At 38.6% G+C, this 26,485-nt stretch overlaps 2 protein-coding genes across 5 annotated transcripts in view; one reads left to right on the top strand and one right to left on the bottom strand.

Moving 5' to 3' along the window:
• The window catches only part of LOC110830296 (ankyrin repeat domain family member sosondowah), a 369,880-nt gene that overhangs the window by 59,558 nt on the left and 283,837 nt on the right, over positions 1-26,485 (bottom strand). For 3 of the 4 annotated variants that reach the window (XM_022065022.2, XM_022065023.2, XM_022065024.2), the window contains exons 1-4: positions 11,074-11,208; positions 10,265-10,326; positions 9,626-10,138; positions 3,935-4,057 (exon numbers count right to left, since the gene is read on the bottom strand). In XM_022065022.2, the coding sequence (XP_021920714.1) occupies positions 3,935-4,057; positions 9,626-10,138; positions 10,265-10,326; positions 11,074-11,200 (825 nt within the window). In that variant the 5' untranslated portion in view covers positions 11,201-11,208. Of the gene's footprint in view, positions 1-3,934; positions 4,058-9,625; positions 10,139-10,264; positions 10,327-11,073; positions 11,209-26,485 lie in introns of those variants that run through there. The other variant, XM_087346623.1, reaches the window with a different exon arrangement.
• Positions 24,830-26,485, top strand: part of LOC110830290 (homeobox protein caupolican) — a 125,579-nt gene continuing 123,923 nt past the window's right edge. The window contains exon 1 of the mRNA XM_022065012.2: positions 24,830-25,386. Within this exon, the coding sequence (XP_021920704.1) occupies positions 25,273-25,386 (114 nt within the window). The 5' untranslated portion in view covers positions 24,830-25,272. The remainder of the gene's footprint in view (positions 25,387-26,485) is intronic.

Here is a 26,485-nt window from a genome sequence, read left to right as displayed (position 1 = left end):
AAGAAGAATGTAAACGATTGTAAAGTAATTTGTGTTCTCAGCGGGAGTAAAACAAATACTGGCGAGGCATAAGAGTGAGTAGGAAGAGAGAATACAAAAATAAAAAAGAAACAAATTACTGAATGACTGGTCATATTCTGCATTGGGTTCCCATTACTCATGAGGAATGGAGACGCTTATCACATTGATGGGTGCCTGAAGAAGCAAAGTGGGGTAGTTGTCTGTCTCACATACCAGTTTTAAATCTTATGAATATAAATAGCGAAGCTGCCCTCTCCGAGGGTATTATCAGCACTAACAATCCAATGCAGAATTAAATGAAATGAATATTAAATACAGACTAACTAAAGCCGATCAGTGTGGCACCACACAAATGGGCTGCGTGAGCCACGGTACAGTAATCAGAGTATTTGTCTCTGCGGGCAAACGGGCACAAAGTAACATTACTTCTAGTCTCCTGAATTTAGATCTTATTTGAAATAATACCGAGTGTTTACAGCAAAAGCGCAATAAGTCATATTCAGTCTACATTATTTCATACGCAATTTTTAAAAGGTTTTATCTTAAACTAAATCTAATGAGCAGAGTACTTCTTAGGAAGTCAATAGTCCTTGGAGTGGTCACGAAATTTACGTCTTTCCTGGAAACCTAACGTCCAATGTCATGTTCACATGAGGCAGCAATGAACCATAAGTAAAGGCATCCCACTTCTTGAATTTTTAAATAAATATCTATTTTAGTATTGGCATTGGGCTTATATCTTCAACGTCGTCCCTTCCCACTGATTAACCACATCTTATCTCATGTCCCAGTCATTTCATACGCATTAATGTACTCGTCAAAACAATATCAAGGGGAGGGCCTGCTTTCCACATTCGTTATCATAAGTTTAGTTACCCTTAAAGTAATTACAGGCGAGTTATGACGCTTTTGCTCTCAATTATCAACATACATAATGCAAGAAGTACAACTGTGCAATTCATTGCTGTATTTTTATGTGACGTCGAAAAACGTAACAACGATTCTGTAAAATTAATTCTGGCAAGCGTCGCAAAAGCGTTATAATGTACCTAATTAGTTTGCTGGAAAAACAAAAGGAGATTATGGAAATTAAGATAAATAGATGCAAACAGAGGCTCCAACGCAGATCCTGGCCACAGTAAACAGTTTACTCTCCCCTCTTCCTCCTCCCTTCACATTCTACTCGTCTTTATCTTCTAATCTTACATTATCTCTTCTTTCCGCCAAGATATTCTCCCCCATGCGTGCTATGCGCCCGGCCATTACCATCTTTAAAACTAAATTCCTCAACGCTTCTGAGGATCAAACCCTAGCCTCTGACCTACTAGAGGCAGCGACATTTGTAATGGAACTGACTACACACGTTGGATTAACTCAAGGGTAAGAAAGTCATTCACATCCGGTAGGTGGAAGTCTCTTGCCTATGAATCAACTCCACAATGACACCTGACTTACAACAACAATTGCCCCATTGGGCAACATCTCGCTTCCACCTACGCGTGTGGGGGCTGTAAAGACACTGGTACAGGATGCACAGAAACGCCTCCTAGAAACCTCGATGCGTACATGGTCTAGTATTCTTACTGCAATATTCAAGCAGCACTTGCGTTTTTGCATAAAGACTACATTGATTTTTTTATTATTTTGTGGACAAAATTCACTAAATTACAGTTTTACCACATGCAGTGTATCAAAGAGTCTGAACATCCCGACAGTAAAAAGTATTTAAAATTACATGGGTTTTTATCTGCTGCAAGAAACGAGTTGTGTATTTAAACAAGCTGATGCCAGCAGTTTTTAAAAACGACCATAAAGCATTTCATGTCACAAAATTCTAAATCCATCGCAGTTCGAAATGTCGATAAACGTCTACCAACATGACATCCTAGAAGGCCGGAGAAACATGCTGTCTTCATCTGCGTGGCTACACCCAACGGTCGTTAGCACATCACGACCCTTGTTACCAATAAAATTACTAGTCTCTTCGGAAATTCAACTCAACTGTCGACGGCTAAATGAATAAATACGACGACGTTCTAATAATTAAGAACGACAAAACTAGGTCCACTTAGCTCATTATTTGCCATCTCAATTTTTGTTTAAATTTTCTATATTAGGCAGCTAGAATCTGATTGGGATGGAATTTTTTTATTATTTATTATTATTTAGTGTTCTGTCTGACGACAGGTCCATATGAACAGGATCCTTCCATCCTTTTCTCGGACTGGGACCTGTTCATATACGTTCTTGGCAGATGATCCAGAAGTGGTTTGCCATTGCCTTCTTCTGTGTGTGAATGGAGTAATTGTTGGGATGCCACGGAGGAGAATTCCGTGTTGCCTAGACCACGGCCTAATATTTCATGAAGGCCTACATGTTGAACTAATGATACCAATTTATAAGGTACTTCTTGACTTTGTTTAATTTCGGTGTTACAAGGGTCTATTTGCTTAAAGACTACAGTATCATTGCACTGATGATGGAGGCAGCAAGCATCTCTGAAACGTCGGTAAAGTTCTACCAGATTACACGGCGCAAAAACCCAGAAGATAGCCATCTTCAGACTCACCGCGGTGAAAACTTAAATTTTTTTAAAGTTTTATTAAAATTGTGGCTTAGCCCGCATACTTCTTTATGATAGCGTCGCCCAGAGATCGATTCGGAGATCTTCGTGATGGAAATCTGACAGAAAGGACAGTGACGTGAGTCTGTCGTCGATATCATGATGCAGAAGGCGGCATGAACTTGCTCGCTGTTTTAGGATTCTCCCTGTGTGTGTCAGTTTCCGGCTACAATGGACGCATCAGAAATAGGTTCTCCTGCTCTACAGGGATGATGGCTCATGTTTGATTCTTCAGGAAATGTCATGTTGTGTACCGAAATTCTTCATCTTGAAATAGGTCTACGCCTAAATCAGGTTTATTTTACTGTAACTTGTACAGGTTTTTTGGACAGGGTGGGTAAAATTTATAATAATAGTGAGGCCATATACATGTATCCACATGTTTCGTCACCGAAATTACTTCACGGATTTATACTACGTTTGGTAGTAAATCCTAAACTTTGGCAAGCGGATATAATTATGGTTAATATCGGTTAAATGTAAACCCTACTTTAAATGAAACTCAAAGAGAATTTTATTAAAAATTACTAAACATTTGTCCTGCCGATAAACTCACTAAACCTGACTACACGTTGCAGGGCCGATTTTAAAGATGGATAGTCAATTAATTGAAGAAATAGATATATTCTCAAGTTCATTTTTGTGACCTTCCGGTGACTTCAGTACTTGATCGTCTGTCATAAGTTCGGTCTGTTACCATCTGCACAGACTTGTAAAAAATTGGGAACCAAAGTCAAGGGCAGAGCACACAGCCATAACAGCCTACAGCAACAAAACACAGGGCAAGGCCGTGGTCTAGGCAACACGGAGTTTTCCTCCGGGGGCTTCCCCGGTTTCTCCGTGGCATCCCAACAATTACTCCATTCACACACAGATGAAGGCAATGGCAAACCACTTCTGGATCACCTGCCAAGAACGTATATGAACAGGTCCCAGTCCGAGAAAAGGATGGAAGGATCCTGTTCATATGGACCTGTCGTCAGACAGAACACTAAATAATAATAATAATAATAATAATAATATTAAGATTACATGACGTCAGGCAAAAATTTACACCAAGCAATTAAAATTCACACATTTTTAACAACCAGCAATGGAGCTATTGCAACAGCTCTATTGCTGGTGGTCTCAGATCGACAAATGCGAACAAATATTATACTTACTGACAGAAGTTTGATTAAGAAAGAAAGAAAGAAATCATTAATCAGAAAGTTCATCTGTTGAAACATACAAACACAGACAAATCGGAATAGTTCGGACAGACAGATTAAACAAGAAAGTTTAACATACCCGGTCAATTTTCTTCTTGTTAGCTACAGGGTGTGTCTTCATATCGGTTTCGGCAAGGCGATTAAATTTCTGCATGCGTTCCTTTACACTGATCTTCTGCTCGGAATCCCCGTCACTCGCATCCTACCGTACAAAACAAATCAAGGAAAGGGTGCAAATGTAAAACATAATAAACCAAAAATACACAAAAATAAGTAAATAAATTAACCTGAAAGTGGAAAGAAAAGCTGAAGACCGCTTAATATGTTGAAAAAATGTAATATGTACATGGATACACAGTTCCCACATGCGTTATTTAAACATCGACAATATGAATGCTTCTATATGTGGGCTTATATTGTCGAATGTCTATGGAATGCACGTCAAGCTAGCTTTCAAATTAAGCCTGTAATTCAGTCTTACAGAGGTTGATCCAGTAACAACCTAAATTAACAGTTAATTATTACGTTATGTCTTTAGTGTAAGCCTGTGGCGAATATAAAATCCAACAGAATAAAATTCCAAACGTCAGTAAATATTTGGATGCAAATCACTACATTCTATACTAGAACATGAGTTGTCACTCGTGGCTCGCACACAAATTACCATATGATCGAATTCCACTGGGATTATTTATTATCGTTGGCAACTATAAATACTACGTTGCACGTAACTTTAAAGTCCTGCATCGACGATATGTTTGCAACTGTTGACTCACATTCAACACTTCATCAGTCATTGCTGTAAAACATAAGCCAAAGAGGATTTTCGCATGATCACCGTCTTGTATTACATAAAAATTTGTGTTAGCAACAAAAGTTTCACATTTCGAAATTACCTATCATCATACATGTCGCTAATAATAATTTACAAACCACTAACATTTTTATAAGGCAACGGTGTGAGAATATTATGGACAGCAAAACATTCAATCCGGTCCGTGACGATACTCAAATATTAATAATCAGGTCCTTCAACTCTTTCTTTCCTTGTCATACACAACAGGTGTATGAAGATATTATAATCGAACATAAATAAAAATGTAAATGTCGAGGGAAACAAACGTTTTCTGCTTCATTTAAAATATCTGCGAGTATCAGAAAAGTACCACAATACATATCTTAAAATTGTAAAGCTGAAACTAATCTTAATAATATTTAAAAATTCAGTCCGTACTTCAAAGAAAACACAACATTTCACCACTTCAAAGATCAAGTAATTAATTCCGTTTAAGAAATTAGTCCGTTTACAATGAGAATCTTCGAAACTCTTAAATACAAAATCCTGCGTTATTGATTGTTAAACCAGGTGGTAAATATAGTTACAGCTGGGTTTTAAAGATACAGAACACGCCATTATAGTCCTGGATAGGAATTGTGTCTAAAATAACAAATCAATTTTGTCTTTTGGCACCTTAAAAAAAGCCTAATTTGATATCCGAGCGAAACCAGTTACTTTCACCCAAATACACACATAAACAACTTTCGTTTTCGCCAATTTATATGAACTTTACTGTAGGCCTACCAGTTCTGCAACTATCGTATTAAAAAACCTAACTCCAAGCATTACAGTATAACTGAAAATCAAACTTCATTAAACACCAGAAGAATAACACAAACTTGTGAAATAAATATCGTTAAGCCGATGTGTTTTACCTCAAAGGAAACTGATCGAGACATGATGGCTTCAGAATGTAGACGAACTTACACGAAACGCAACTTCAGGCTACAACCGAACACTAAGACTACCGATTGCAGGACTTTAGAATACATTAACCACCTAAGCAAACAAACTGAAGGAAAATGAAAATAAAAAATGGCGTATTCAAGGAACAACAACAACGTAACACCGATACGAACACTTATCTCATGCCACATAACACAAATCGCTAACATTTTCAAGGCAAAAGCTATTCACATTGGAAGACTAGAATACAGGAATCATTTAGCATCCCGGAATTAGCATTACCGGAACTTATCCACGTGAGATTTGTAATTGACGAAACAATACGACGTCACTTCTTCCTTCTATTTTCTCTTGTCAAAGCTTGGATATACTTTAAAAATGAGCCAAAATACATAAAATAATTAGATTTGTAGACTATTATATTGTGCATTGTAAAATGTGAAAGAGATAAACAAAGTACAAACCTTTGGAAGCGATCGCAAATTCTAAAGTTTCGTGTCGATAATGGTATTTAATTTAAAACACAAAACTAAAGATTACGGTGTCGGCGTGGTCAATCTTGCAGTCCTACTAATACACCACCTTGCAAGAGACAAGAAACCAGCTCGAAAACTTTCACTATTCACAGATTTCAGACAAAACATCCGCAGGACGTATTCCGATTACCATAAAATTCGTAGGCGTCATCTTTCTTTACTTAAGAACACTTCTTCAACTGTATGGGCTATACAGAGTCGAAATGGAAGCGTGTGAACGATGAATACGGAAGAATGTGGAAGGAATCGATCATGACCTATTCGAGTTCTAGGTCTATAAAATTGACCTAGAAAGCAGGTATATCAACTGTGTAAGACTTGAGGTTCTCACAGCGGTGAGTATGAATATTTCCGTCTTCTGGGTTGTTGCGCTGTGTAGTCTGGTCGATGTTAACCAACGCTTCAGAGGTCATACTGCCTCCATCAGGGTTAACATCGACCAGACTACACAGCGCAACAACCCAGAAGACAGAAATCTTCATACTCATCGCCCTGATGACGGAGGCAGTATGACCTCTGAAACGTTGGTAAACATCGACCAGACTACACAGCGCAACAACCCAGAAGACAGAAATCTTCATACTCATCGCCCTGATGACGGAGGCAGTATGACCTCTGAAACGTTGGTTAACATCAACCAGACTACACAGCGCAACAACCCAGAAGACGGAAATCTTCATACTAAGAATCGCCCTGATGACGGAGGCAGTATGACCTCTGAAACGTTGGTAAACATCGACCAGACTACACAGCGCAATAACCCAGAAGACAGAAATCTTCATCGCCCTGATGACGGAGGCAGTATGACCTCTGAAACGTTGGTAAACATCGACCAGACTACACAGCGCAACAACCCAGAAGACAGAAATCTTCATACTCATCGCCCTGATGACGGAGGCAGTATGACCTCTGAAACGTTGGTAAAGATCGACCAGACTACACAGCGCAACAACCCAGAAGACAGAAATATTCATACTCATCGCCCTAATGACGGGGGCAGTATGACCTCTGAAACGTTGGTTAACATCAACCAGACTACACAGCGCAACAACCCAGAAGACAGAAATATTCAGGTATACCAACTACTTAATGGAGACTTTAGTCACACATGGGAAGAAAATATTAAAATTAAATTAAAATAAACATGGCGTATCCAGTGGCACGATGTTGGGAACACTAACGAAATATCACGCTCCGTAAATGGTAGAGAATTTTTTGGTTCGTTCAGGGACTATTAGATTCTTAAGAACAAATCTGCTCTGGAGTTTCTCGATTTTTAAACTGTGTCAGTTGCTTGTAACGTACTATTGCACTACTGCAAAATGCTTCTTCTTGCAAACCTTGCATCCTCATACACTGCAAGACCAGAAGGATTTAAATAATGAAATTAAATTCAATTTCTGGTGGTTTAAACACTTATTTCGAGATTTTCGAGATCATACAAACGTATAATACTGCAATAAAACTGAATTTAATTTCAGGTAAAAAAAGGAACTCCATGGCATATGACCTTAAATGGAAAACTGACGATTACTCAGCTGGTCTAGAAATTCCTTGGTGTATGAAATCGAAAAGACCATCACAATGTTCACAAATATCACCACTGTTCCTAAATCTAAGCTGGCAAACAATTTAGCCCATAAAGATGACAACCTTCTTGAACATCAGGGCAAATCACCCTGATCCTCCGAACCGTCAGTCAACTTCCACGGAACTACTAATACTTTTCTAATAAGAATGGCAAGCAGGAATATCACAGGTGCACCTTGACACTGAAAATCCTCAGGAATCATCAACGAGCGGTGGTCCTCAAACTTAGGAAGTAACAGCACAGCCAATATGCAATCAATGTAAAATGTTGCGTCACAAAACTTACTTCAAGGTCACGGAAATGAGTGGATTCTTTAGGTATTTTTAAGAAATGCACACAAATTAAAAATAATGGTGTTGAAATTTTAGATTTTACTACCATAGACTTGGATGCGTTAAATCAAGTCGGATGAGATGGGTAGGCCATGCAGCACAAACAGGAACAATGAGGAAGACGTACATTTTAGTTTAAAAATCTTGAGGAAAGAAGACATTTAGAACATCTAAGTATAAATACGAGAATAACATTGAAATGGATGTAAGATTTGAGGTTTTCACAGCGGTGAGTGTGAAGATTTTTGCCTTCTGGGTTGTTGCGCTGTGTATTCATATTCATCGCCCTGATGATGGAGGCAGTATGACCTCTAAAACGTTGGTTAACATCGACCAGACTACACAGCGCAACAACCCAGAAGACAGAAATCTTCATACTCATCGCCCTGATGATGGAGGCAGCATGACCTCTGAAACGTTGGTTAACATCGGCCAGACTACACAGCGCAACAACCCAGAAGACAGAAATCTTCATACTCTGATGACGGAGGCAGTATGACCTCTGAAACGTTGGTAAACATCGACCAGACTACACAGCGCAACAACCCAGAAGACAGAAATATTCATACTCATCGCCCTAATGACGGGGGCAGTATGACCTCTGAAACGTTGGTAAACATCGACCAGACTACACAGTGCAACAACCCAGAAGACAGAAATCTTCATAGTCATCGCCCTGATGACAGAGGCAGTATGACCTCTGAAACGTTGGTAAAGATCGACCAGACTACACAGCGCAACAACCCAGAAGACAGAAATATTCATACTCATCGCCCTAATGACGGGGGCAGTATGACCTCTGAAACGTTGGTAAAGATCGACCAGACTACACAGCGCAACAACCCAGAAGACAGAAATCTTCATACTCATCGCCCTGATGACAGAGGCAGTATGACCTCTGAAACGTTGGTAAACATCGACCAGACTACACAGCACAACAACCCAGAAGACAGAAATCTTCATTGCCCTGATGACGGAGGCAGTATGACTTCTGAAACGTTGGTAAACATCGACCAGACTACACAGCGCAACAACCCAGAAGACAGAAATCTTCATCGCCCTGATGACGGAGGCAGTATGACTTCTGAAACGTTGGTTAACATCGACCAGACTACACAGCGCAACAACCCAGAAGACAGAAATCTTCATCGCCCTGATGACGGAGGCAGTATGACTTCTGAAACGTTGGTTAACATCGACCAGACTACACAGCGCAACAACCCAGAAGACAGAAATCTTCATCGCCCTGATGACGGAGGCAGTATGACTTCTGAAACGTTGGTTAACATCGACCAGACTACAGAGCGCAACAACCCAGAAGACAGAAATCTTCATTGAAATGGATCTTTGTTACATGGGATATGATGATGTAGACCCGACTGGAGAGAGTAAAAAAAGCTTCTACAACCATAAAGAGAAAACTTTTGTTTTCATAAAAAAAGTCAGGAATTTCTTGACAAGCTGAATAAATATTAAGTTCTTAGAAAGGCCCTGTACCGTAGTGTTAACTCTCAGTTTTTATTTTAGCACTAACAGTATTTTTGAAGACTAAAAATTATTGACTCACCATTTTGTTGGACACCTCAGCTCCTATCATTTTTGGTCTCTTCAGTGTGGCATCAGAAACATTTTCCTTATTTTCCAGCTTCAGCCTGTCGCTGCTTTTACGGCGAGGTGGTACAGGTGGTGGAGTGTGAATCACAGTCTCCTCTGTGACTTCAGTACTCCTGCTAAGCATATCATCTCTGCTTGCAGACCTCATAATGACAGAAGGCTCCTTTTCTCTTTCCGACTCATGTTCTTTTCTCATAGTTGGTGATTGTATTCCAAATTCTAGAGATTCCATGGGTGAACCACCAGGTGGAGGAGGGGACCGATAGGGGGGTGGGTGGCGAGAAGGGGACATGGCATTCAAAGATTCTTCTGAAGCAAAGAGGTTACCAGAAGGGACCATGCCAGCAGGCGAGGACAAAGAATCTGACGATGGACTGAGTAACACCGGTGATGCGACACTTATTCCTGGACTTTGCGCTCCCATTGGATTACGATACTTTTTCTTTAGTATCAAATACTTCTCGCCCTGAAAATTGAAACAATTTTGTAACATCTTCCTTATTATTTAATATTAGCTTACGTGTTTTAAAATAAACATCTCAAGTATAAAATGTAAACTACATATTTCAATATGCTGCATGTATATATTTACCCCTTCATTTCGAATTGTAGCCACCATATTTACAAATTCCTTAAACTGATTGCGAGCCTCATCTGGAAAGATTATAAAAATTATTAAAGATGTAAGTAAATTTAAATAATGTTATAGTAACATAAACTCAAATATACCTGATCATTCAAGATAATAAGAAATTATTTTGCCACTATTCCTCATGTGCACATGTTAAGTACAGAACAAATAAAATAATACAAAAATTTCTGTAAGAAATTCTCTCAAGACAAGGTTATATACAAGTCCTGAGATAAACTTAGATATTCCATGGGCTAATTGTATTAAAAATAGTGGTTTCATAATCTGGCCTTGTTATTTGTACACAATTAGTGACTCATTAAGACCTCTGGTGGGTAAGCCATCATTTCACAATCAGTTCAACTAAAAATTAATTCAACATGACTATCTTGACTAATACACAGCTTTACAATAAAAATATCCTAAAACTATTCTATCGTACATGCTTCCACCATGGCTAAATCTGCAGTTTAAGGTTACCAACGCAAATAGCCACCTTACTGTAAAGACATTCGAAATTTCTAGTAAAAATTAACAGATCGAAAGCCTTACTATTTACCGTCAGTTGCTATGAGATTATGTTATGTTAATGTAGAGCACCGAAACTAAACCACAATTATTCTATCAACGAGCAAGTGGAAATATTATCACTGAAATAAAATAACGGAAAATGTTATTAAATTATACATTTATAGCTGGGAGTGCCAGACACTTGTTTCAATCACCCTTCAACTCATAATGTTCAAACCCATAATGAAAGGAATAAATACCTCTTGTTTCAGGATTAGTAAGAAAGCGTTTGAAATGTTTCACTAAATCATGGTTTGTCACTTTACCACCATTTTCCAACATAAAATCCCGAATTGCTTGCACTGATAACTCACTTGGCACCGCCATCTTGGAAACTACAGCTGGGACTTGAGAACAGTTGACACACAAAATTCGTACACGACCGATTTCGATGGCTGAATCGGTATTGTGGAATTTGAGGTTTCCACGGCGGTGAGTTGAAGATGGCTGTCTTCTGGATTGCCCTGCTGATGGAGGCAGCAAAGACCTCTGAAACTTTTTCCAGACTACATGGCGCAATAACCCAGAAGACAGCCATCTGGATCGGTACTGTTATGTTCAGGTTTGTATAAAAATATTCGCAAAAACCAATTTTTAGTGAGAATAATGCAGTTTCAGAAAAGTGGAAACCGCATAAATAAAATTTTTACAAAAAATAAATAAGTAATAAAAATAAAATAAATCACACATATAAACAAATTTAATTATTTTCTTATTCTCCCGATGTCACAAATATATACTATTAAAATTATTGGTTAAAACACACCCGAACTCGCTGAACTGTGCTGACATTTTAAGATATTTTTTTCAGATTTTTAACTCTTATATCTCTTCTGGGTTGTAACGCCGTCAGTAACGTTCATTAAATCAGAAAGAATGATAAAAACGGAACAAGTAGCACACAGAAATATCTAAAAATGCATAAAAAATATCTTCCAGGAAACTTAGAAGAAGATGAGAGGATAATGCTAAAATGGATCTTAGAGGACTATTGTGTGAAGATGTGGATAGATTCTACTGATTCAGGATACAGTTCAACGGTGGAATTTTGAGAACAATGTAACGAATCTTTGGGTTTCATATAGGAATTTCATGGCCTACTCCTGAAGATTCTGTATCGTCGAGTTAAGTGGTTGGTTAGCTGCATTCTCTTTAACAAGATAAATAGTAATTCAAACAATGAAATGTATTGTTTAGTTAATTAAAACTTGCAAACACGATGTACTGGAACAGAATTTGTATTCATCAGAAAACATAACAACTATGAATATCACAATTAATTATCAGCCGTACATAACGAAGAACAACAAAGGAAAGAGATATCTACGAGAAATGTTATCTTCATCATTTAGAGGCTGACATGGAAACGTTTATTCTGCTAAAATAGTGTAATTGTTTTAGTAAAACACAACTCATTGTAATGAAACAGCAGCTAAATTGTACCAGAACTGTGGTGCCTGCCCCGTGGTACGGGGTAGCTCGGTAGTGCTATTCATATGATAATAGGCTGCTATAGTCCCTGCAGAGGCAATCCTAAGCTGTCATATCGCCGGTATTATGAACTGAATGAGTATGAGTAAACACGCGGAGAAGCTCTGTACTGCAGTTCACCTACAGATACACCGAGTGAATGCGTAGACAAATGAATGGGTGGACGAGAGAACTGAGAGATCGGTCATGGATGAATGAATGTAAGGATTTATGGATTGGTATGTAGCTAGATGTAGAGCCGAGAGAAAAGAATTGTCTGCAAAATTAGTTATTAATTTTGCTTACACAAAAAATATGAATATTTGGATGACTGAATAAAACAACGGACAGACGAAAGTATAATAGGCGGGCGGATTGATGTGTGGTTAAATAGACGGTTCTAATTTAATTCTTATTTAAATTAAAATAAGAGACGAACAAATAGGAAATGCCTTATTTTTAAAGTGTAAAGTTTGCTGCCAGCATTAAAATGTTTTGCCCAAAAACGAAACCGCTAATCAGTAAGATCAGGAAGGATGAAAGAAACAGATTTTCTTGTGACACCAGTGACAGAAGAAATCCAGATTCATTTTATATTGGAGTGAATGTTTTGGAGTGAATGTTTTGGAGTGAATGTTTTTTGATGTTCTACATCGGCCTGTAATACAAATGATTTAAAGAAATATTAATGAATATGAAAGAATATGAAAGAATATAGTAACAAAATAATATATTGGAAAATAACATCAAAAAACATTTACTCCAAAACATTCACTCCAATATAAAATGAATCTGGAAGTGAACATCTCCAAAAAGTTGCATATCAAAAATTGTAATTAAGTTTTAAGTTTATAATTTTAACTTTTACACCTGAAGATGGCTTATATAGAAACCGAAACATGTTGTAAAAAGATGTTCCAATTGTAAATCGATTGTTCGATGAGGAACATAAAATGATATTTTAATTATCTTAATTGTAAATTTAAATATGAATTGTGAATAGACGGACAAAAACCGAATAATTAATTAAATTTCACAATATGACGCAACTATATCATCTTAAGAAGAAATCCGCTCTCTGAGACAGGACGAGGTTGCAGTTGAAGGCCAACGAAGTGGACTTCATCTTCGTTTAATTCGCCGACCCTGTCTGCCAAGTCTCCATAGTGAGCCAGCCTGCGGGGGGGCTAAAGTCGGCTGGCTGTAGACACAGTTTCCCTGCTCGTGGCCTGCTGCCTCCTCAGGCAACGGGAGACTTTCCACTTTCTTGTCCCATCATCCCACACTTATTTCTTTCTTCGTTCTTCCGTCCTACATTTAATCTTTCTTTATTCCCCTATTTCTACATGTATTTCACCTTTATTCTGCCCTTCCTGTATTTAATCCTCTTCTGGATCGATTATTTAAGTGAAATAGTTTTATATCGTATACCCTGACAAAAATGTTACGGTAAAGTCAACGTGACGCACAGATAGATAATTCTACCATATATGAGCTTGTTCATATGCCGTTTTGGCGATGCAAAACGTCAAGTCTCTTCAGGAAATTATATCACCACGGAAATTCCAATTCAAAAGATGGCGTTTGCCTTTGAATAAAATTCCCTGCTTCGTCAAGGATATCACTGGAGCATTGGAACGAAATAGACACGAATATCAATGCAGTCCATAAGGAGATATGGCATATGAGAGTGGGGAAAGGGACGCAAGTCAAGGGGTTGGATACCGAACATCATTACAATTATGTAGATCCACGGAAGGAGCAGGAAACTGAAACACTTAACATCGTCAAGACAATGCTCTGTTTCTGCCGGAAACTGGAGCCCCAGCCCATTCTTTCAAATCATGCGGCTTAAAACTTGTTGTTCTTTGTGTACTCCCACGACTGCCTCGATTTTCCGCTTACACATCTTACATCTCCCGTATTAGGATTTACTGTAGATCCTATCCAGTTCAAAACTACTGTAACCTTAGTAATGAACTGATGAACCACCTTAATTTAAACAAGTACCAATATAACTACTCCTTTTAATTAATTCCATGGTACAGAGTCTGCAGCAACTGATAGTTCCTCAGTTGGTCAATATATTCTCTCCTTTTGTGGAAGCTAATTAGTCGTTACAATGTGGATTATATCCAGAGTAAAGAGAAGCCAGCCAGTCCACAAATTTGCGTCATATTTTGTAAGACTGTTTCAATATTCTTCTCCCATATACTCCATTATTTATCGCGTTACTTCTTCCCCTTACATTTTTCAATCAAACCCTACATCAATATTTCTATGAGTACTATATTTTCCGCCCATTTCGTACTTATCCTGTGTCACTGAAACTATATCATTCCTGTATTTTTTTAAAGCTAAATGTTTATTACTTTACAGTGATGAAAATTAAGAGATACTATAGAAATATTAGAACAGAGGAAATTTTATTTTAACTTCAAGAGGTCAGTATAAAACATTTAGTACAAAACGACGTACAAACACAAGGATACGTGGAAAATATGTGAGTTGCCTAATACACTACAGAAAGGTACACCAAATTTGAAGCGACAGATGTTTTTGGACAAGACAATGCTACGTTATAAAATTATTAAGATGCTAGTTGCAGCACTGAAAAGATCGTATTCAGCGGAATTATAGCACTTAAATTTTTCAGAGTTTCCTGGTCAGTGCTTGTCTACGTGTTATGGGCAGGCAAAAACAATGAACGGTTCTTTTTACAACCCCCTTAACTCTAACTGACGCTATTTAAAAGAACATAAAACATTATTAGAACATTGAGATAGCAGTGGGACTCCATCTAGTGTGTAAATATAACTGTGCACTTTCCTGAACAACAGCTTGATTCTAGAACAAGTCTGGGACGAACAACATAGAAGGAAACAGCACAAGAGTTGAAAACGGGAGTAAGATAAAGAAGGGAATGAAAGAAAATCAGGACGGAAGAACGAAATAAAGAAGGGCAGATGAAGGAAAGTACAAACAGCTAACATTTAAGGAACCGGCGTTTCTCAGTGTAGGATGTAAACCAATGTTTCGATGGAAAATATTTCTCTGTCTTCAGGGCTAATGATTAAGGCAGTCTGTTTCTTCAACAAGTAATATAGCCTTCAGCCAAAATACTACAAAGCGACATCCCTGAAAACCAACACTATGTAAATGTTTACAAATTTTTTAGAGAAAAAGGGATCTTTCACTCCTCTGAATGTCAACTAACCTATATTTTAAGTAGGGGCCGTAAGTTCCAAATCACATCACGAATGTTAATTTAGAGCGTAGTTATTACAAAAGGCCAAACAGACTCGGCAAATTTTGTCTACGTACGTGCGGTTAAGAACTGAACCGGAAGGCTAATGTATGAGGGAGGGAGGAATATTTCACATGGATTGACGGTGCGGAGAACATGGCCTTATCGGCGTTCTGTTTTATCTGGTTAACATCATTCTACTTCTAATATAATGCCGATGAGGAAATGTTGATTGCAGCAGACTCCGTGTACAACAACATTAGTTTTTCCTACCTTTCTACTCCCACGATGTCACTGTTCGGATGCCTACACATCCTTCAACAGTGCGACTGACAAATATGCCGGCCACTCACACGAACTATACAAAAAACCGACGCTTAAATCGGAAAGTTGTGTATCTTTTTTTCTGCGAAATTACTCAACAAGACTAACTACGTTTATTCTGAGACCAGCCAAATGCCGGGTCATAGAGGAAACCCCCTGTCTTAGAACTGAGGGTATAGTGTGTGTTGCTTGTTCATGGGGTTGTGATGAATGAAGATGGAGCAACGATTGAATTATGATTATCAGGAGAAAACCAAATAAATGTGGGAAATCCTGCTCCATTCGCATTTCGTCCACCACGTACCTCGCTCGAAGACACTCGGGATTAAGCCCAGGGTTCCATAGTGCGTAGAAAACGTGGCACTCTGTACAATTTCGTATTGGGCCCACATTCAAAGTAGTCGGGTAATTTAATTTCGTCTAGCATCTGTCGAACTTAACCTCTATTTCACATATAGATAACATATTTATGGTATAAATAAACCAAAAATTGCCATAACCTATGTAATTAAACAACCCCTTATTGGTTGTCCACGACTTGAATACATTAGTAACTACACTTCATATCAAACTTTTCTGTATTTTTGAAATTCAATCCGAGGATGATCCTTATCCTAGTGACAAATTGAAATAATTATATACAAAACAGTCTAGTTCTATAATCTTGAATTCACAGTTTATACGTTATACACACATATACGATAGATACGTAGATACAAAACTCTGTCTTATATTATACTTATTTCTCGATAATTGAATAAACATTTACTTGGATATTATCCATCGTCTAGTAATAAAACGTAAAAAAACGTAAAACGACGTTTCGGAGATAGGGATTAGCTCTATCTAGTGGGCCCAACTGAGTAGGAACCTGAAGACGGAGATAGAGCCCCATCTCCGAAACGTCGTTTTACGTTGTTTACGTTTTATTACTAGACGATGGATAATATCCAAGTAAATTTTTATTCAATTGACTCTTCACCATCGTCAAGAAGTTTTAGATTTGTTATTTCTCGATAGTTGAAATAGTCTTCCATCACAAATAAAAAGGAAATAGCATACGCCTATTTGTCTATATTCGAATGATAGAGTGTTATCTATTATCACACGCTATTAGGTAATATGTTTTATATAGAAGGTAAAGGCAACAGGTTGTTTCAAAACGTCTATTTTTTTTTCAGAATACTACACTACAACCTGAAGATGCCATAATGAAACCGCCTGGAAAGCGAAAATTTTACGGTTCCTTGTTAGAGGTTATTTAGAACAGTTAGTCGTACCATATATGACCACATGGCCTTTGTGCCTCAGACCGATTCTCGCATATAAACGCATGTGTGCTATAGTATTGAATAAACGCAACACCAAAAGAAGCCATAAAATAATGATAATGGCGTATAGAATATCACGCTACTTTTGATTAAGCGACTAGTTGCATCTCAGAAAGCGTTTAAACTTGGTAATGTTCAGTAAATAAACCACCGGAAAACTACGTTTACTCAACCTATAATTTTACTTTAATTCATTATTCCATACAGTTAACCTCCAGTTAGTGAAGATACGGTCGAAGACTGATGATTAAAAAAATAGACACACGAACCACCGTAAAAAGATAATTAAGGATTAAAAATAAAGTCATAATAATAAAAATAGTGTGTGTGCTGGAGATCTCTCAGTACGACTATAAAGAATAATATTGCATTATAAGCCTAGAAGCTTCACACTCTTTCTTAATTGACTGGGGCAGGAAACAATTTACTGCGGTGCTTTTACATGATATTTTCTTTCTTGATTTTTCCCCAGCGTAAGTGCAACATATAATTACCGACATTTATGAATGGTTCACTGGTTTCGTACCAGGTCGGTTAAAAAGTTTCTCCGTGGTGCCCGACGCATTTCGCGCTGTGAGAAATGATGAGATTTATTATACACAAAGAGAACTCATATCGTCTAACATGGCTTTGCTTGGTTGTGCTTGCGTAACATAATGCCTGTAATTATATGAAGTTGCGTGTGCAGACGGGGCATTCAGCTTGTCAGCGACAGTAGCAGGATGCCCCAAATTTATTTTAAGGTTATGCAATGGATTACGATTTCCTCAAGGTTTTTTTTCCCCCCGGTGAATCACAGCTCAGATAAATCCATAATTTTTTATTAATTCTTTTAACATAAATCCTATCTGATCATTGTCGGAATGATAAAAGCTGCAGACGTTTCGGAGAAACTTCCTTCCTCTGTCTTCAGGAGCAACAGTTGCTTCGTAGAAAATTCTCTCTCCATTTTCAAAGAAAAGCCTGGCGTTTCGAACTAAATTTCCGTCTCCTCCATGAAAGTCGTCTTCCTTCTTCAGGATCGATCCTGACGATGTGAGAACTTTTTCGTCTCCTCTTTAGGGTCGATCCTGCCGTCTCGGAGAAAAGTTCTGTCTACTATATCAGGGCCAAGGGAGAATTGAAAGGATGAAGATAAAAGTAAGTTGAATAATAAATAAAAAGGGCAAAATTGAAAAATAATTGAACAAAACAACAGAATAAGGACAGAAAAAGAACACAGGGAAAATGACAAGGAAAGAAGGGAGTGAGGAAGGGAGGAAGGAAGGAAGGAAGGAAGAGAGGGAGGGAGGAAGGAAATACCAAGGGATTAACAAAAGCATGGGAAAAAAAATTAAGACAAAAAGAAGGAAGAGAGATAGATGGAGGAAGATAGAAAGGAACTAGAAAGACAAAATAAACTGGGGAAAGATGAAAAGACACAAAAACGCAAAGAAAATTGGGATACCGGCTGTTTTGACTCAGGTAGTTCATGTTTATCTCAGTCCCTGCAGGAAAATTCCAGGGCAGTACATGAAATTAATCTGTGATTCGTTCTACGTGCCTTCCTGATCATTATTCTTGAATCATGACGAAACTCGATGGGTGTGCTATAAACTACAGACAATTAAAAACGTTGGTAAATAAACCAGAGATAGCTACAAGGGCTTGCTCTAAAGATAGTGACCGCTACTGGCTGCAACTACATTAGCGACTAAATGTTACGAATACGATACACTTCAACGACGTACTGCTGTTTAACTTAGTACACGTACACATTTCGAAAGGATAAATATGGAAGCAAAGAACCGACTAACAACCAAATGTGTAAAAGATCCCAATGTAGGAGCACGTTACACATGGAGCATTACATCGGCCGCAATATTGCGTCGGGGTTATGACCGCACGATCTGCATTTAATTATCGGATGCTGTTTATTGCCGTGACTCTCGCAGTTAACCTAAACACTTCGTCATCCGGTCCGACCCTGCATGTTTCCGAACGCCAATATTTACAATCAACTCCCTCCGACAAATAGCAAGAACTAATTCACATTGTGAAAATGGTTCTGTTGCCCCGCATAAAACAAACGGTGTGAAGGTGGACCAAACTATAAAGCTCAAACCCCTTCTTTGTAATTCTGAACACTTCTTTGGGTTCGATGTTCGTTTACTGCAAGATGCTTGTGGTATGATGCTACTCAGTTGCTCCAGCTAATACTGGACGGTACGTAAATTAAAATGGCTAAAGGCCACCTCCCTATGAGCCGGGATAGCTCAGTCAGTATAGTGACTAGCTACGGGCTGGACGACCGGGGTTCGATCCCCGACGGGGGCAGAGGATTTTTCCTCTAGCCTCTGCGTCCAGACCGGCTCTGGGGCCCACCCAGCCTCCTCTACAATGGGTACCGGGGTCCTTTCCCGGGGGTAAAGCCGGCCGGGGCGTGATGCTGACCACTCACCTCCATCTAGTGCCGGGGTCAAGGAAGAGAGGAGCTATACCTCCTCTCACCCCAAACGCCTACATGGCGTATAGTGGGACAAACTTTACTTTACTTTACTTAAAGGCCACCTCCCTCTTCGTCATTTTCCAATAACAATTAACAAACCATTCTACCATTCTCAGTTACATAACACATGCAGTCGAAATAGTGTCGTTTAATAATAATGAACCTTTACAGTCGAAGGCCATTTAAATTCTTACCTCAAAAGAAACACAGACTACCACCACTACAAAAATCGACTGGAAAAATCACTGCTTACAATGAGAAGTATACCACATCCATAAGTACACACTTTTGGTAAAATAATAAATATTAATTCAAACAGGTAGTACATAGACTTACCATTGGGCTACAAAGGGCTAATGACCCCTATATTTATGTCATGTACACTGCGTAAATTATGTATGTGCCTCTTATGAAAGTTGCAAGTGTATAAAAACGACCCATAGATAATGATCGTGCAAAGATTTCATTATCGGTGCTTCTCTTCCAAACACAAAATCTGCCAGTTTTATTCTGTATTTGTAAATATTTATTTCACAATATATGAACGACAATAAACAGTATCTCCGAGCTTCCTTTCCTGGAGAAGTGTTATCAGTTTCCAGTTAGAAGTTTCCTGTCTGGACAACTTTCCAAGCTAAGTATACAAGTAAATCCACTACGAGTAATTAGCATTCTTGATAAACATCTTCAAGAAATACTCAAGTCCAACATTTAAGTGCGAATTAAATCCCTATAAAGAAAGAATACACCTTGCAGGCGTGTGATATGAAGGTGGAGTTCCACGTATTCTGCACGTCGACAATAGTTGAAGCTGTTGAGTGATCAATTTCACATTTGAGGATAAAAAGACCCCGGCGTCCCTGAGATGGCTTCATTATACTCGCGTGATTAGGAAAAAGTTATTTGCGCAGTTATTTAAACAATAAAGGAAACGACACTTGTCTACAAAAAAAGGTTTTGTGTTCTTACTCATAGGGTGATACATTACAATATATTAATACAACTAAGCTTAATTATTTGACTAGCTGAAGTACTTTCGAAGAAGGAATATGTTCCATTGAAATAGTTTAGTTACTAATAACACCAAATTATTGATTAAGCATTTTTTGTCAAGATGAGAACATAAATAATATACCTCAAACAAGAACCTAGTACTAAGATGGCTCTGCTCTGGGTTGTAGCGCCATGTATTTTGAAAGAACTTTACCAATGTTTCCGAGGTCCTTCCTGCCTCCATCATCAGGGCTTATCGCCCTGATGATGGAGGAAGAAAACATCGATTAACTTCTACCAGACTACACGGCGCTACAACCCAGAACAGAGCCATCTTCGAACGCACGGCCGAGAAAACTTCAAATCTTGCGTTCTACTAGTAGTAGATCCGGGTGGCCATATCAAGAAGGGCGAAATAAACGGGGCATGTACGCAATTTTTGTCAAAACCGTTTAAGGAGAGTTCTCTCTTTAGAGATGACAACGTTGATGTGAGTAGTGTTAAAATTACTAGTGTGACTGTGGATAAAATTCAATTGTTTCTTGACTCAAGGGATGAACTCTTGTGAACATGGTAATGAACCATCGTGTTTCATAACAGCAGAGTAACTAAAAACTTACGCCAGTTAATTGATGAAGTAGTTAGCTATTAAGGTAAATGATATTGCTGTTGTTCTAAGTATGCAAAATTTTGCACATGAATTTTAATTGTGTATTACACGACAGACAAAGTGAGAGTGTGCTATGTTGTAAATAATTTTGTTTCCTTCTACAGTGTGTTTAGTGATAAAGTTAAACGAAACTGTCACTTTCCGGATCCCAGCTGAAACTGCAGTTCCAACTCCAAACGCTAAATAATTTCCCGATATGAGCCACGTATCGCTCCATAGGATCAACAAAGTCAATTCTTATAGCAGTATTTGCTTTTTTTTTAAATTTTAGACATGTTATAAAATCTAAGGCAAAGTAGTTCATAAAATAATGAACCCATTATTCTGTTTCGGGCCATGAATTCTACAGAAGTTCTAAGAATTATAGCAGTAACAGAATTTCAAAAACTCTCGTCTTTCCCACACGCTTCTTAGTACAGATGTGTAAGTTAGACTGACAGCTTGTCTGACATTCAGTGTAGGTCATAAAATCCATTACGTTACACTCAAAGGGTTTTTTCATGTTTTCTTACCCAAGTCACTTCGCCATCATAATGGAGAGTGAAGTCTCCACACCGGAATTGCAAAAGACGTCAAGTGGCTAATACAACAGACAGTTCCTGTAATCTACGTAACAACCCCCCCACCCACCCCCCCCGCAAGCCCCACTTCTTTGCAATTGCTAGTTGGTGTACAGTCACCTCATTATGCTGTTAGATTACAATGTGGAGACGAAATGAGACGACGTTCGGTCACATATAAAAATACATTTTCTGAAGGTCTTTTAACACCTGTAACGCTGCAACTGAGTAATTAACACTCTATTTTTTAACAATTCATAAAATTGTACCCACCACGTATTATAAGGATAATAGCATCCAGGAAGATGAGATGTACAAGTCTCATAGCAAACATGAAGAAGATAAGAAACTACAGAAACGTCGACTAGGAAAACATCAAGGAAACAGATCACTTGGAAGACATAGGCATAGATGGAAAAATAATATCAAAATTATTTCTGAAGAAGTAGTGTGTGGACTGAATTCATCCGATCTAGAATAAGGACCACGGCGGGATATTGTAAATACGGTAATGAACTTTTCTGTTTCATAAATGGCAAGGAATTTTTGACTAGCTGAGGGACTAAGCTTCGGGAGAAGAACTATGCACCATAGTGTACGTTCTTTGGGAAAAATAAAGTAACGTTTTTTGAGGAAGAATAAGGTCGTGGGTAAAAGCAGACGGGGACGTGATGAAAGAGATCATGAACCCACATCTATGAGATTGTTGAACATTAATCAAGATGGAATACAGTGGAGTAAGTACAAAAATAAAAGACTTCAATGCAGTGAAGATTTACTATCGATATAATTCAGTATCGTACGAGATACAAATGAGCGACTAACTTCTCGCTCCGTACGTCTACACTATGACACATTTTCCATTGATATCGTCCGCAAACATTACCGTCCCGTTGCTATGTCATTCCATGCATTTTTATTCTCTGCCAGGTTTAAATGCAATATATGCAAGAAATTTAACAGGTGAAGGGAAATAATTATATCTCCCAGCTTTCAAACTCCAATTATCAAATGCACTTTACCCTTTCGGTGAAGAAAATACTTACACGGACTTGAAAGTTTTTCTACAGCGTCACGAAAACAACTCAATTGCGTTTCTTCTTTGTGGTTTACTCACTCACATGGCATAGTTATTTTAACTTGCATAACATGCGTATCAGAGCCGTGTCCCAGATGCATAAACTGTTGCAGTACGCTTAACAGTTTGGTATTTACCGTGATAGACGGACAGACTAAAAACTGAGAGTCGTATATATTTCAGGCGACATTATTTCTGCATTATACATTCAACCAGATGCAATATGTTTTGTGCCGAGGGAAAGAATACATGGAGCTTTATTTCCACGATACGGACTATCGTCGGTCCAACATATGCAACTGGCTCGACTCGTCACATAACTTATCCATCCAACTGTACCAAAGTTTGAAATCAATCGCTGCCGTAAAAGTATTTCCTCGACACCTGCGTGAACCGCAGTCCTTCGGCCACGTTACCGCCTTCTGTCTTGTCCACCACAACCCTTTAATTTGGCAAGGGAAGTGAAGGTTTAAAACATTCTATTTCGTTTTAAAGTGAAGAACATGGTTATTCGATTACTGGCAAGTCTCTTACAAGAGCAGGATGACACCAAACCCCACCCACCTTCATGATTCATTTCCCCGACCACTGCCATTAACATTTCCTCCGACGCCAGTGGTCACCAACCAGCAGTGGCTAGGTAGCAGTAAGGTTTAATTTCGTCTGGTTAAGTTAGCGTGATGCAGCAGACGGGGATAGAAGGCGACCTACGTACTGCCACGGCGCTGGAGTACTTCCTGCACCGACTCACTCAAACTTCTTCGTCTCCGCTCCACTGCCACTAGACAGTTAATTACAAATGCGACATTCCGTCCACGTACCTGCACACGGCACCCTGTAAACGGGAGACAGGAAGGGGGAGGTCTCAATGCTGTCTATTAAAAATTAATTTCGTCACATGTTTTAACAGCGATCTCGATGCAACTCGATACATAACGCACACACATCAATTAAATTATGATATTTGGGAGGAAAACTTTGCGGGTTTTTTCAGACAAACCCACTACGTGTAAGTTTTGTTACAAATCGACGTGTTATGCACATGAAGTTAAATATAGTCCACGCGCTTAGGACTATATATTCCAAAGAAAAGATCAAGTCAAGGCTTAAGGTGATGTTAACAAAAATTAAATAATTCTCTTATGTTCAGAAATAACTCACATGAGGCGAATAAATAGGTATGTAGATTTAATTAAAATTTTTAGAAGAAAAAATTTAATTCATATATATACCAATATTGTTCTTTTCCTTGTTTCTGTCGTATGGAGTGACGTTTCATGGATTTACATTCCTTCATTGGACCACACTGCTCGAGGATACCCCGTAGGTAGACGCAACGTTTTTCAAGTGTTCGACAGTCGGATTTAAGGGTCAGGACTGTGGTCTTCTGGGTTCTGGCTTCGCTTCGTATTGCACGTGCTTATCAGAATAATTCTTTACGTTATGGAGAGGATCCAGAAGACCCGTCACACACAACATTCTCACTGAGCAGCTTCTTCGGTGGTACATGAGCTATGGCCTTGGCTTGTTTTCCACTGAACTGAGTACCACATAACTGAAGACCACGGCCCATGGCCCACCGAAATAGCTGTCGCCTTCGCCTACATTCATGACGACTGCACTGCAAATGACTTCTAGACTGTCGCACTAAGTGCATTTAGAAATTGAAATCTGTTAGGGTGAGCTTCCCAGCGGCCAACCAATAGGAGAGCAGCACTCCATGGCTACCTGTTATGTCTATTTCATAGTTATTTCCAACGGCTTATAGTTCGACACCACATCGAGGCAGGGCGTCAGTTCAGCGAGTGAACCACCAAACACGGCTCGGTCGTGGCGGAAGTTGCGTCGTGCTGTTACAAGCGTTCTCTCTCTCTATCTCTCTCCCTCTCTCTCTCTCCCTCCATCACCACCGCCGCCGCCGCACACCGCTGTGAAAACCTTGTTCATCGTCCACCAACAGTCGATACGGCGTCAGCTGAACAGCTAACAATCACATCCCACCTCACCATTGTTCTAGTTATCGAGTGAATATCTTCGTGGTGCAACAAGTTCTGATTTTTGTCTCATTTTATCGCATCCACCCTTCACCCCCGCCAAATATTGTGGGGGTAAAAGTCTCATGTCTGGAATTTGGTAACGAGCCATTAAATTATAGTAAGTGAATTAAAACGGATTTGTTTTGAAACTGGAAAAGAACTAAACCGACGAGTGTTGACGTTACAAAAATAAAGTGTTACCATGGAGATGGGAGAGGACTCCTGGGAACACCACGTGACCCCGCTTCTGATGAACTGTGCACAAGAAGACAATGTCGGAGAAGGACATGGGGAATATCTTCACCAGGCTGAAGAGGTAAGTTACTGCCACAGTCTGAACGAGGAGGTTGGGCTACCAACGTTTGGGTAGAAAGTAGCTTATTATTTACAAAGAGGTAACTTTCAGGAGAACAATTGTGCTAAAGTTGTAGAATTAATAAATATACGACAGCGGATGTACACAGTGGAATTCTAGTTAAAGAATTAATATTATATAGTAAGAAAACAGCACTATTATAGATAGTTATAAAAAAGCCACGGACCGCGTAAATCTGGTATTAGGCGAACTCAAGACACGATTGAGTTTTTTATTGATTGACTAAGGTAATTGAAGGGTTTCTTTTTGACGGCAATTTGAGACGTGTGTGTGTGTGGGCTAGTCATACAAATTCTCGTTTGTATAAACTAATTGAAACTGTGGTGAGATTTCATGTTCTCACGGCGACAAACATGACTATAGCTACCTTCTGGAATATTGCATCCTGATGATGAAGGCGGTAAGCACCTCTTAAACGGCGGTCAGTTTCTACCATATTACAGAGCGCAACATTTCGGAAAATAGCCATCTTCTAAATGTAGACTGTAGTAAACTATAATGTGTGAAAAAAGTTATATATACACTTGTAATACGTAACTGATATTTGCAATACTTGACTGTAGGCTACATTAAAATAAACTTGCTATAAAAATCACATTTTGGTAGGTGCGTGATATTTACACGTGTTAAATTCCTCAGTCATAACCGCACTGTGAATATTAATTATTACTGTAATTTGTTGTTTTAAATTAAGAGTAGGGTTTCTGTTTTCAACATAATTTAAAGTCCTCATCATTTCTTATCATCGCATTACCGAAGTTCTTATTCATTTCGAGTTCAGAAAGAGTACGCATATTAAAAAACTGAGAACTGTAACTTTAAATTGTATGAATTGAATATAGAGACATTACCTTCATAACATTAATATTTACATTTATGTTAAACATTTACATTATTCAAACACGAAAATTTCACTGATGCTCTGTTTCTTGGTGTTTATATTCCTTAATCATTCGGTTCATATTTCTTCTTAAACTCTCTAATTACTTACTTTCACTGAATTATCAGCATTCTGGAGTGCAGCGAGTGTCATCACTCT

The sequence above is a fragment of the Zootermopsis nevadensis genome, unplaced genomic scaffold, assembly GCF_977971745.1.
Source record: "Zootermopsis nevadensis isolate Lab colony 2312 unplaced genomic scaffold, Znev_1.0 Znev_ptg000010l, whole genome shotgun sequence".
NCBI lineage: Eukaryota > Metazoa > Arthropoda > Insecta > Blattodea > Termopsidae > Zootermopsis > Zootermopsis nevadensis.
Note: the sequence above shows the minus strand (reverse complement) of the source record. Positions and strands in the feature narration are given on the sequence as shown.